The 12,756-nt window shown below is 35.4% G+C and overlaps 2 protein-coding genes and 1 pseudogene across 3 annotated transcripts; 1 reads left to right on the top strand and 2 right to left on the bottom strand.

The window, feature by feature from the left end:
* Positions 1-3,411: 3,411 nt before the first annotated feature.
* On the bottom strand, positions 3,412-5,301 carry LOC104706941 (GDSL esterase/lipase 1-like). The gene is made up of 5 exons (XM_010423188.2): positions 4,984-5,301; positions 4,764-4,891; positions 4,359-4,592; positions 3,981-4,236; positions 3,412-3,823 (listed from the first exon to the last, which is right to left on the bottom strand). The coding sequence occupies exons 1-5, from the start codon at positions 5,246-5,248 to the stop codon at positions 3,582-3,584; spliced, it is 1,125 nt and encodes a 374-aa protein (XP_010421490.1). The 5' UTR covers positions 5,249-5,301; the 3' UTR covers positions 3,412-3,581.
* Positions 5,302-6,792: 1,491 nt separating this feature from the next.
* LOC104706940 (putative WRKY transcription factor 50) lies at positions 6,793-8,230 on the top strand. Its single transcript, XM_010423187.3, has 3 exons — positions 6,793-7,189; positions 7,477-7,615; positions 7,878-8,230. The coding sequence occupies exons 1-3, from the start codon at positions 6,931-6,933 to the stop codon at positions 7,999-8,001; spliced, it is 522 nt and encodes a 173-aa protein (XP_010421489.1). The 5' UTR covers positions 6,793-6,930; the 3' UTR covers positions 8,002-8,230.
* On the bottom strand, positions 8,118-11,839 carry LOC104709424 (protein PLASTID MOVEMENT IMPAIRED 1-RELATED 2-like; annotated as a pseudogene). The gene is made up of 3 exons (XR_015564730.1): positions 11,603-11,839; positions 9,367-11,478; positions 8,118-9,248 (listed from the first exon to the last, which is right to left on the bottom strand). The product of XR_015564730.1 is annotated as a protein PLASTID MOVEMENT IMPAIRED 1-RELATED 2-like (transcript).
* Positions 11,840-12,756: the final 917 nt, after the last annotated feature.

The raw sequence follows: 12,756 nt of genomic DNA, 5'->3' as shown, positions 1-12,756 counted from the left end.
TTCTAACGCTGACATATCAAATTCCGATAGATTGTTTAAAATCCTATGTGGACAGTCTCAGAAGCATATAGCTTCTCTTTTATTACATTAGACACCAAGGGACAAGACAGTAATAATTTGTTCAATTCTAATCTTCATTGTCAAATGTGGTCTTTAAATATTTGAAGAGAACTACATTTGGAGAAAACTACGAAGGCTAAAATATACATAATTATCTAATGAGGTGAAAAACTAAATGTGGGGTAAATGGTTCAGCCGCATTGGTTTAGCTCCTTTCTTAGTATCCTTGATTTCTACCGAAAGCAAAACTATGTCACAGTCCATCCACATTCTTAAATAAAACCTGTGCACCACAAGTGAGAGAGAAATCATCTTCAATTGTTTTAGATAAGTACATGTTTAGTTGAACTAATCAAATAGATAAACAAATTAAATCCTCGCAGCTAGGGTCATCGTATTGATGAATAGAAGCACATGCTACTAATTTAAAGTAGAAAATCTTAAACTCACACGTATATAGAGAAATATGTAAGTTAGTATCACATTTACAAAACCTTAGCTACATACATTATTTTCTATCTTTTTCGTTTCTCTTATCTCTTTAACTTAAGCTTATCAAAAAGTGATCTCTTAACAAGATGAGAAGAGAGGAATTGATCATGGCAAATACAAATAGAATCCAAGAAGAAAAGTAAACATATGTATCATGTTCCACACAATTGACATTTTCAAGTGCTTTCCATCTCTAATCATAAAAGCAGTTCAATTATAGAAGATGGGAATGACTCATGAAACAACTTGTAAGCAAGAAAAGTGGAATTTGTCATTAAAAAAAATTGCCTTATAGTGTTAGTAAATTGTCTTTGCTTCTGCCATGGCCCACGGGAGGGAGTAATCAGGTCCAGTATCAGTGCAATGAACCTGGAAAACCCCACGAGGTTGAAGAATGAAGAAGCAAGTAGAGTAGCTAAAGAAGAAGCAATTCATTGGGAAATATGAGAGATGTAGAAGTTTAACCTTTACAAGACATTAAAGAAAGGATGCATCGCAAATCTTGCCTAGATAATTCTGCTATGGAAAAGGCATTTATACAAAATAGGAGTGTTAGAATATTGAGAAGAGAAAGAACAAAACAGAGTAAGAGACGTCGTCTCTTGGAGAAACAAGAAGTAAAATAGAGACTCTTTTATATATCTGAAACTTGTTACCTTATTACAACATCACACACGCTTATATACATGTGTTACGGTCGTAACCATTCACAACTAATTAAAACTGACAACTTAAAACAACACAACTCACTAACTCTTACATCCGTTAAACACACATCTTCGCATAATTACGAAGACACTAATTTATTTAAGTATGTAAAATAATACGACCGAACTCAATCATAAAACTAACAAAGAGAAGGAGAGAGCTTTCAACTAAAATCAGAAATTAACTTTTTATTTATTTTCCTTTATGAGTGACCCAAAAGCCTTGAATGCCATTTTCTGAGAAGCAATGCAATGTGAATTAAAACTCTCATCTCGCACTCTACATGGACAATTTTTCTGGCTCTCGCAATTCTAACTTCAAATAATCCACAAATTATCTTACTTGGGAACTTTTAAGAAATTTGGAGGTAAACTGAAAAAATATAAAGGTGGTTACATGAAAAGAGGCAAAAGACATACCATGGATGTGATCAAACATGGGAGTGAACCCATTCGTTGGAAAACCAAGGGTTTTGGGTTGAGAGAAGCTAAGGTTCAACGACAGATTTCGAGACCGAGGTCACGGTGGTGGCTCAAAGGTGTCCGGAAAAATTAGAGAATTAAGATACGATTTGAGTTGCAGCAGACCCACCTTTCAGCTTCCACACAACCTACACATCATTTGCTCCGCCGTACTTCCTTAATCATCGAGCTTACATACATGGCGGCGGTTTCAGCCATCACGGACCAATTCACGAACCTAAACTGCGAGCTTCAAGATGGGTTTGGGTGCGGCGTTTCCCGTCAGTAGTCCCCCATAGCCTTAAAGGCGAGTAGTCACTGGATATGTTGGGAGCTTCTTCCTCATCGAATTATATCTATCAATGTTCGGTTTCAGAAATCGCAGAGGGTGAAGAAAAAAGTATTGATTTTTAGGGCTTTACGCTTATGAATCTGAGGAGAGAAAAAATGATGTGGAACGTAAAATAGAAGAAGAAGAAACCCATCATCGCCGGATCTGATAAATAGATTCTGGTGGATCGAATAAGAAGAAATCCACCACAACCGATCAACCATCGATGGGGTAAACATCAGCGTCAGATCTGCTCAAATTGGTAGAGAGAGCCATGGCTAGGATCAGCAGCACAGTCGGTCGATGGTTTAAAGGCACCGAAGAAGAAGATTGGTATCACAGCGACGGAAGAAAAGAAATCGAGCAATTGATTAAACGCAAAAAAAAAAACTGATCTGTATTAATTGTTTTTATTTGATAGACTACTGATTTTAATCGAGGTGTTAACAGCTGTTTTAATGTTAAAGCTGATTTGTCAGAGCTAACACATTCTAATTTTATTGTATTGATTTTGGATTTATTTTCTTGCGGTCTAAAATTTTATTAAAAATCAATGAATTGTTTATGCAGAAACATAGCATTGCAGCTTGTAACAACTTACAAATGCTCATAACAAACATAAGAGGACTATTACTTGTCTATTTGAAAGAGAAAACATGAAACTGAGATCCCCCATTGCTCAGGTAATGTATTGATCTCTTGCAATCCATGCTCCACCACAAATATGAGATTCATTAACCCATGAAGCATGAACATTGCATTTCAGGACTTCTAATAAAGGTTTTGACCATCTCATTAATTTCAAAATTATTGTTCTCCTACATTTTGAAAAATTGAGAGATTATATATAATTTCATTTATAGAAATATATATATTTTTTAATTTATAGAATATATATATTTGAAAAAAAAAATTCGCTATAATCAATATTTTTCTAAAACCAAATGCTTGGTCAAACCAAATACTTGTATCGTTTTCCAAATGCCTTAGACATTTTATATAACTCCCCCACGGCCAACTCTCTTACTAGGTCTCATGTACACTTGCAGTCCATGGCCCACTCATATCCGACGGTCAGTTTGCTATATCCAGGAGGCTTTAAATAATTGTTTACCATCCTACAAATCACGACATGATATTTTTTTGTGTTTTACTCTCATTCGCATAGTCTCGTCGATTAATTCCTGGAAGGTTATCCATCCTGAAACTACTCCAGCATAAGCACGCTTAACTCTAAAATTCTCTCAAGACATTTGACCGAAAAGATAAGTACATTTTAGTAACATAGGTGGCCAAATCAATTTTATTAAATCTTTCCGCAAACTGGAATGTCAACAATTCACCCACTAACAAGTCATATTTTTAATAAACCTGCTTTTAGGATTTCAGTTTTGGATTCGACAATCTATATTTCAGTATTATTACACAACCACGAAAATCATAGCATAAAAAAGTAGTGTAATATATCTAGTTTCACTACTACATCACGTCGGTGTCATTTATTCATAGATTTCAATATTTTAAGTAAGTTATACGTTTTGGAACAACATCTTGAGAGTGAAGGGTCCAACGAATTCAGACGGACCGTCCCACATCAACTCGGCGTTCTGTTGATTAGCCTTCTCACTCGCGTGTGAGCCATCAAAGAACATATAGTCACTAACGTTTTCGCATAACTCGAAATCACGTGATGCTCCTGATTTATACCCACAAGTACTGCTTCCCCTAAACGGTCCACTTCCACAACAAGCCTTCTTCACTTCCTTGAACCCTTTAATAACCAAAACAAAAGACAAAAAAAAGTATCACGATTATTAGAAGCATGCATTGTATTTGTGCCTCGTACATATATGATATCTAGATATTATAAAGAAAACCAAAAATTAACACAAAGTTTTTTTTTTTTGGCAACAGATAAAGCTTGATACCGTATTTTGTAGGATTCTCCATAGCTTCTGTTCCAGAGGAATAGGAGTCAAAAAGGGAGTACTTGAATCCGGGGAATCGACGTTGTATATCTCTCAAAACATTAGGAATTCTGACGTTGTGAAGGTTTATCAACTCGGTGATCGGCTCAAAACATGATCCTATTCTTGTTGGATCCAAGGTTAGCATTCCCGGAACACAGTCGAGTCGACCCATGTTCATGATCCCAAATTTCCTCCCTCCCATTTTATAAATTTCCTTCAAAGAACAAAATAAATTATTAATTATTTTTTGTGATCAACATTATTTTTGTAACAATATATGATCATTTCAAAGCAAATTATAATATTTTGGTATTTAGTCCATATATATATAAGTACCTCGATCACAGTTGTAGTGTTACCGATAACATAATCCACAAATTGGTCTTTGCTATGGGATTGAAAATAGGAGATGTTACGAGAGAAAGGATAGAAATAGTCGTTAGGACCGATATGAATGAGATAAACAGCTTTCGAGATTATCCTTTTGGTCTCTGCATCTCCTAATTTCTCTTCAAACATCGTCTCCACGTTCTTGAAGTTCTTTAACTGATTTCCCAACGGTATCACATTCTGGTTAAGAGACAAAGTATAATTGTTAAAAAAAAATAGACTAGAGATATAAGTAACATTCAATATATCAACCTTTTTGTTAATAAAGACTAACATATCTCCAAAAATCAAATTTATATGGTTTTCTTTGTTTGTATGCAAATATGTTGACATATTATGATAATAACGTACCTGTGGCTGATAAGTTTCAACCAAAGCTCCGGCGCCGGAGGAAGCAAAATTAACACCGTAAGTAAACTGATTTACGCTGTTTCCGGGTTGTAGATACGGTGGTATCAACGGTAGCCATGCATATTCCGCTGCATTCATTGCAAATAATAATAATATCATTAGATTCAAGTAAAGATTTATAAATATATTTATGATGCATATGTGTTTTTATTTTATTTACCGATAAAATCTGGAATCAAACGGCCATCTGAAGTTCTCCCGGTTGGGAACTTGAATGTGGTCTGACCGTACGGCCAAACATTAGCCTGAGCAGCTCTGAATGTGTTGATGTAATTGTTATTGCCAACATCGAACAACGAGTCTCCAAACACAAACAATGCTGCTTGATTTGTTAACAGACTTTTTTCGCAGCTTATAGAATTGATCGATAAATTTACAGTCAGAAAGAGTAAGAATATTGAACAGAATCGCTCAATGTTTGCCATATATGTAAAATCGTATTTTTATTCTAATATTGATCTAGTTGTGATATATAAGTAGAACACCTCTTGTGAATTTATATAGATCATAAGTGTTAGTGAGCCAAGGCTAGCTTGAAAAAAATATTAAGAGATATCATCGCAAACGTTTCTGGACAATTTCCCACTTTGATTTTGTAGATTAAATTAAGAGATTTTCTCTTTGAATGGTCTGAATTTGATTATAATATATGAGGGAACTATATATAAAGTAATAAAAATTGAGATAGTCAGTCAAACTTCGTATAAAAATATGCTTGAAATAATTGATATAAAAAGCTGTATATCATGTTTCTTGTCTTTCACGGGACGTCTGGTCAATGGAATGTTATTTGTTATCATGTGAACTGATTAGTTTAATCAAATCAATAAAATTTTCAAATCAAATGCTATTGTTTTTTCCATTGGGGTGACCGGTGAGCAACTAGGCTTTAAAGGAATCTTAATTATTTTAAGGTGGCAAGATATATGTTACTTAATACTATGTGAAAAGAGCGATTATTTTCATCCAAAGAATGAGCTATACATGGTGACCAATACATGGAAGGATGGTTTTCTACAAACTTAACATCTATAAATTTTGTAGTTAGCTACACCATTAACTGTCGTCACCAAACAACTTACTCAAATTAATTGCTTTTGTTGTGTGTGCTTATTATCCCACAGCTTTGATTAACATTGCAAAAACTAACTAAATTAAGGTACAACACTACAAACGATATCAATCCACGTTTTATGTGTACTTCTAAAAATGTCAAAAACTAACTAAATTTGGCTCTCTCACTTAGTAATTTTACGAATGTGCAACCCATGATGTGATTTATATAGTTGAAGTTGTTATCCTCCGAGAAGATAGATATTGCAATTTTCATAGTACCTAGAGTCCTAGACACACTGAAACATCACCTATGGAATCCTTAGTTACTTTTGTAAGATTTAACAAGACTTTATATAATGAAAAAGTAAAAAATGAATATTAGTATATGACCCCGCCTTAGTGCACAAGGCATTGCGAACCTATAAACAAGTTCGCTTGACTAGAAAACTCGAAGTGTTCTTTACTTGCCGATTAAAAGATAAGAAGGCAACCAAATGTTGAAAAATAAACTCAACAGTCTAATCCAAACAGAATCTATCTTTTGTCATTTGATTTCAGTCAATGATGTCTTTATTGCTTAAACTCATTTCACACTTTGAAACAAAAGTAGTTTTTTTTTTCAGAAACAAAAGTAGTTTTTTTTTTTCAGAAACAAAACAAATCACATCAAGACATGAGCATAGAGGAATATTGCTAAATATGTATCAATATTGATAAAATACAAAAGAAAAAAATAAAATAAATAAATTGGTTGTGGTAGCGTAACTTAAGCCTTAAGTCCCTTGCACACTAGAAGAAGACTTATGAGAAGACTTCCAAAAACAATGAGGACCAAGACACAAGTCAACCACTAGTCTTTGTCAAAGAGAAAGACTAACGACGTCTTTAAAGTATCCATCTTCCTATGTAAGTTACCTTTTGAAAATTATACCAACGAATACACATTTCTTACAAACACTAAAACATTGAAGCTTCCTTTAGAAAGTTTTAGTCTTCAGACCCAAAAAAGGGAAGAACACACGTTCGTATATGTGTATAGATAGTGGTGAGTATGAATGATGCAGAGGCAAACATGGCGAGAAGTCTCAGCGATGATACTCACTCAGGGTTCGAGCTGCCAGAGCTAGACTTGTCAGATGAATGGATGGACGATGATCTTATGTCTGCCGTTTCTGGGATGAATCAATCTTATGGTTATCAGACTAGTGATATCGCTGCTGCCTTATTCTCAGGTTCCTCTAGCAGTTTCAGTTATCCCGAGTCTCCAAGTACCAACACTTCTGTTGCCGCTACAGCCACTGCTTCTGCCGGTAAGTTTCTCTTTGATTCATATGAATCTGTAAATTTAAACAGTCAAAGATTCCGCTCGTCCTAATATGTAGCTGTGATCCAAAGATCTGTCACATGTGTATATACACTCCTTTATACATGTGTCCTTGAAAAGCAAAGACACAAACCCCTGCTTATAACGTATGCTGATCCTAGACATTAGGACTTGAGCCTAAAACTTATAGGTAAATTAAATCAAAATGTATATTTGGAGTTCACAGGTCTTTCTATGCTGAATCTGTTTCCCCCCCCTGTTTCCTTATGCAAGAAAACCAAATTAAGAAAGAAAAGAAGAAAGTTAAAGAGAGAGTTGCATTCAAGACACGGTCTGAGGTGGAAGTGCTTGATGACGGGTTCAAGTGGAGAAAGTATGGAAAGAAGATGGTGAAGAACAGCCCAAATCCCAGGTAAGGAACAAAAATTTCTCAATTCCTAATCACATCTTTCAAATTCAGCCCTTTCATATTCTTGAGATGAGTCAGTTTCCATGTTTCTAAATTACTCAAATATTAAAGAAGCAGACAATTGTGAGAAAACAAAAACTGCAAAATGACATGCCTGTTTAAGTTGAACTGTTTTCTAGGACATTGCTACCATTTCTTATGACCTGAAATCAATTACACAAAGAGTACCACTGGTTAATTGTAATTATTTCTATCTAATTTGCAGAAATTACTACAAATGTTCAGTTGATGGCTGTCCTGTGAAGAAAAGGGTTGAAAGAGATAGAGATGATCCTAGCTTTGTGATAACAACTTACGAGGGCTCCCACAATCACTCAAGCATGAACTAAGTCAAGATTACATTGACTGAGAAAAGATAGTGAACCCATGCTATACAGGGGATTCACCTTTTGAATCAAATTTTCTATGGCTGAGAGAATAAATAAAAATGTACAAGATGGTTATGTTACTTAAACTGCTTCTAGTTCTTTATATTCATTGTAAATTGTTTCACATGTCACAAATTTTGAGAGATTCTTGACATTCTGAATCTGTGAGTAGATGGCATATTTTCCATCATGAACAAGACTTCTTTCACATCAAAACGACTAGCTCTTAAGCAGAAAGTGGAAACAGAGATGTATGATAATATATGCCGACGGAAATGTACCTATCACGATCTTTCTGTTAGTTCTTTTGAAAAAATCACGTCCGAGTTTCTTGTAAAAGAAACAGATGTATCAGAGCTACTCGAACCACCTTCTTGATGGTGCCCATCAGATGTTATACTCCACAATGAGTTCAAGCTATATCTGGTTGCTTGTGGGTTTGATACGATAATCTCCTTTGACTCTGAAGCTTGACACTTGATGGTTTTATCAGTACCACTGGCAATTAACCAGCGGTATCCAGACTGTTGCTGTGTTTTCGTACACCACGGATGGTCTACACCAGGTTCAGTTTTCAAACCAGCAAGACCAATGCTAGTGATTCTCCACAACTGTGTATCATATCCAGAGGATTCCTTCTTTCCTACTTCTTGAGCCAAACTACACACAGATGGATTTGAGGAATCCAAAGACCTTTCAACTTGAATCAGAGCAAGCATAGATGCACCAACGGGTTCATTATTTCGGAATGGATCTCTAAGTAACACTTGAAGAGCAAGTGTCAACTCGCATGACCCTTTCCACTAGAAGCTTGATCTTGATAGGCATGGTGCACTGATATTTTATTTCTCATTTGCTTGCTGGTTTGATCTTTGTTGTCTAGCATTCCATGGTCAAGCCTTAACCACTCATCCAACAGTAAGGAAAAACTCATCAACTCTAGAGCATCAGACTGATCCATGGGTTTTGGTGAAATGCCTGACGGTGGATCTTGGTCTGACATGCTGCATTGAATCTTTAATCCTTCTACAGCAAGAAGGTATATCTCATCAATAGCTAAGGAAGCGATATCTTCAAGTGGTACGTAACTTGGACACATATTGGATCCAAAGCCTCCAATTTCTTCGTTTGAAGGAAATAAATCCAGCTGTCCTGTTGGTTTCTGAACCACGACACCTTTACTAGTGTCAGACCAATCATGTCCAATTCTGTAAGTCATGAAAAAAAAAAAAAAAAAACATATGACGACTATGTCTTTTAAGAATAAACTTGGAAAAAGTAGAAATCTAATGCTTAATGAATCAACATGGTGGAAAGCATCTGAACCTCTCAAATCTTGCATCATCGACAACTTCATGTATCGTCTTCCCCATGATATCTTCCAAAGGCATTAATGCATTAACATTAGAGCAAAGTCCTTCAATTCCAGAAGCTGCCAGACTTTGAAGTATTTCAAGGATATCAGAACCTAATTCCGATACTAACACTAGCGGGATTGAAACTTGCATGATCAGATGTGATGCATCCTTACACTTTCTGAACAGTAAAGGATTCATGGACCGGATACAAACTCCACCTTTTTTCCAAGAAGGACCAATATTCTCTCCAAATGGCAGCAAATCTAACCCCTCCTCATCCGGAAGCTCTATTGGACTCCCGAACCCATCAGAGCAAACACATAAAGAGTTCTCAAAACTGTCATCATCTAAATCCCAGTCTCGTAATAAAGTTTCAGTTTCCAAGTCTTCAAGTACCTTGGCCTTACTTCTGTCTATTAACAGCTGAGATTTTCCCTCACGCTTGTTTTCCTCAACACCCAAAGAACCTGCGGAGAATGAAAAATCATTCGATTCCTCATCAATATCAGACACAGATTCTGCTTCTCCATCTAAATCTAAGAGAAAGTTTCCAGAAGCCAAAGCTTCCTTTTCAAACTCTCGAAGCAGAGATCCGCGAGGAGATGTAGGTTCACCATCAGAGGTATAAAGATAAGAACATTCCTCAAGTTCAAGCATTTTTAGAAAATCATTAGCTACAGACTCAGTAATGTCATCCAAGCTAAGTGACTTCGTTGATATTTTTGCAGCTTTGTAACTAGATTTAACTTCCAAAAAAAACTTATTCTCAGCAGAATCTTCCATGGCCAATGGAGAATTAGTCTCGGATGACTCAGAAATTACCTTGCTACTGAAAGCTGACTTCGATGCTTTATCAACTGAATGTTTCGGCAATATATCACTTGGTCCATTTTTTGGTTCAGCCAATGATAACTGATCAATAAAATGGGATTCTTCGAAAAAGAATTCATCTTCATCTTTAAGTATCTCATGGACATCAATGATTTCAATTCTCGAGGACTCCGTATTTGGATCAGTGTTCTCTTTTAGACTGGATCTTTCTTGCTGAAACATCTCTACTCCTTTTTCAGTGAAAGCAAATTCAGTGTCGCCAGAGTCATCTGCTTGGTTATCATCAGTCTCTAAACCAAGGTCCACCTTAGTTTCCCCCTTGTGTTCATACTGGATCTCAGTTCCTGCTGATCTTTGTTGGTTTTGTTCGCTAAATTTTTCATAGAGAAAATCTATTGACTTGGAAAGATCCAGGCTCGGACTTGGTGAGACTTGATTAAAGACCTTTCCATCATCAAGTGACGAAGACCTATGGTCCATACTTGGAACACTACCAGCCCGCTTCAGCATCACATTTCCACTAGTTGAATCACAGACTGAACTAGTGACAACTGAGTAATCAAAACTAAGATTCAACACTGCAGACTCTGCCAGACCTGATAGCTTGAAGCTCGTATTCCATTTTCTCGAGCTTCTTGTATCTTCAAGTTCCTCCAGAGACAACGGTAATATCCTGGTGAGATCAACCCAATGCTTCCCTAAAATAAGCCACGGAGCATCAACAGGAGAGACATAAACCAAGAAAAGCTTCACTTGATACTTAGCAGAACGATGAGGCCCATGTTTGCTGCCGTATACTGAACATCTATGCATTAAAGTCTCTTCAAACTCAGCATTTCCTTGCAAAACATTGCAAGGCTGAGTAGACATAACCTCATCTTTCCTCTTCCAATGCACAACTAACTTAGTACCATCCATATTCAAAGGCAACCCTTCAATGGAATGAACATGTAGAAGAAAACAAACATCAAACCTACGCTGCCCAAAATGAGCTATAGCTTTCAACGGTCTCTTCCAATCCCATGGAACCAAAGATTTCTTCTTCTTATTAGACGACACTAACCCAATCTCTGTAGTTCTGGAAACAGATTTAGATCGAACAGGAGGAGACAACGAAAGAACCGATCTTTCAGGTCTGTTGTTCAAGTAAAGAGCTTTACTAACCTCTTTAATGTCTCTCAAAAGCTGCCCGTTATATGAATCAGCCGATGATTCCTCTCTACCACCATTCACAGACATTGCTTACACTCTGTTTGATCAAGTCATTGAAATTGAGCAAGACCCGGAACGTAAAAATGAAAACTTTGAAACGGGTTTAGCTTCTAAAAGGAAACAAAACTAACCCAGAAGAAGGGAGGAGAAGTGGTTCTTACCAGTTTCCAATGGATTTTTGAAAAGGCGTGGAAAACGAAACAAATTAGAAATCTTTTGGGGATTCTAAAAATAGAAAAGTTTTGATGACTATCACGGAAAAAGCGTGAGTGAATTGATGAGTTCTCCGGTAGGGTTTCATTTGATTCGAGTGGGTCCAAATTGGAGTGTTGTTGTTGTTGGTGGTGGTGGTGAATGCAGTGACGTAACCATGGAGGAAGAACAAAAAAGAAGAAGATGAAGAAGTACTAAAGTGAAAGCGAGATAAAACAAACTGTGTGTTAAAAACGGCATGACCACTAGAAGAGAAACGGCGTGCATTTTTCATTTTACACACACTTTGAATTTGCCATGTGCATATGAATTTGCATTTTACGGATCTTTAATTCTAGATGATGAAAAAATATATTGTTTTATTCTTCTTTCTATGGACTATATAATACAAGGATTTGTTCGTTTTCCAAATACTGTAATGGGTTAGATTTTTTCATTGTTTTGTCAATGACAAAATCAACAAAAAATTAGCCGACAAACAAAAAACCAACAGAAAATTATAATAATATAAGATTTATTTTTGGTTTTACAAAGATAAGATATAATGATAATGTAATAAAAATATGAATATTCACTAGATTGATATAAATTTTGGTAAAAATAACTCCTGACCCGAGGCTTTAATATAATGTTTAAAAGTATAATTTATTTATATGAAGTTTAAAAATATTTATAATAAATATGGTTTCTAAAATATATAATCTATAAAAATATGATTTTGAAATATGATGTATGAAAATTATTAAAAAAATACTGATGTATAAAAATATGAGTTTTTTGGAAGCAAAAAAAAAACTGTCATAACATAAAACAAAAATATTGTCATTATATTTAAATCTAATAAATCTGTTATCAAACAACGGATTTTGGAAACAAAAAAAACTGTCTTAACGTAAACAAATCTATCATAACATATGGTCTTCACGTATGTCGTTTTAGCAATTTTTTAAGAACATTAAGAAATCTGTTATCAAACGATAGATTTATGGTTAAATTAAATGTTTATCGTAACCTAAAACAAATCTGTTATCACTAAACATCATTCTAGTAATTATTTTGCTGTAAAAAAGTCCGCCATGAGAGATTTTTAACAAAAATAAAA

Source organism: Camelina sativa, chromosome 8 (genome assembly GCF_030686135.1).
Source record: "Camelina sativa cultivar CO46 ecotype springtype chromosome 8, ASM3068613v1".
Lineage (NCBI taxonomy): Eukaryota > Viridiplantae > Streptophyta > Magnoliopsida > Brassicales > Brassicaceae > Camelina > Camelina sativa.
This window is presented reverse-complemented; position numbering and strand designations above follow the sequence as displayed.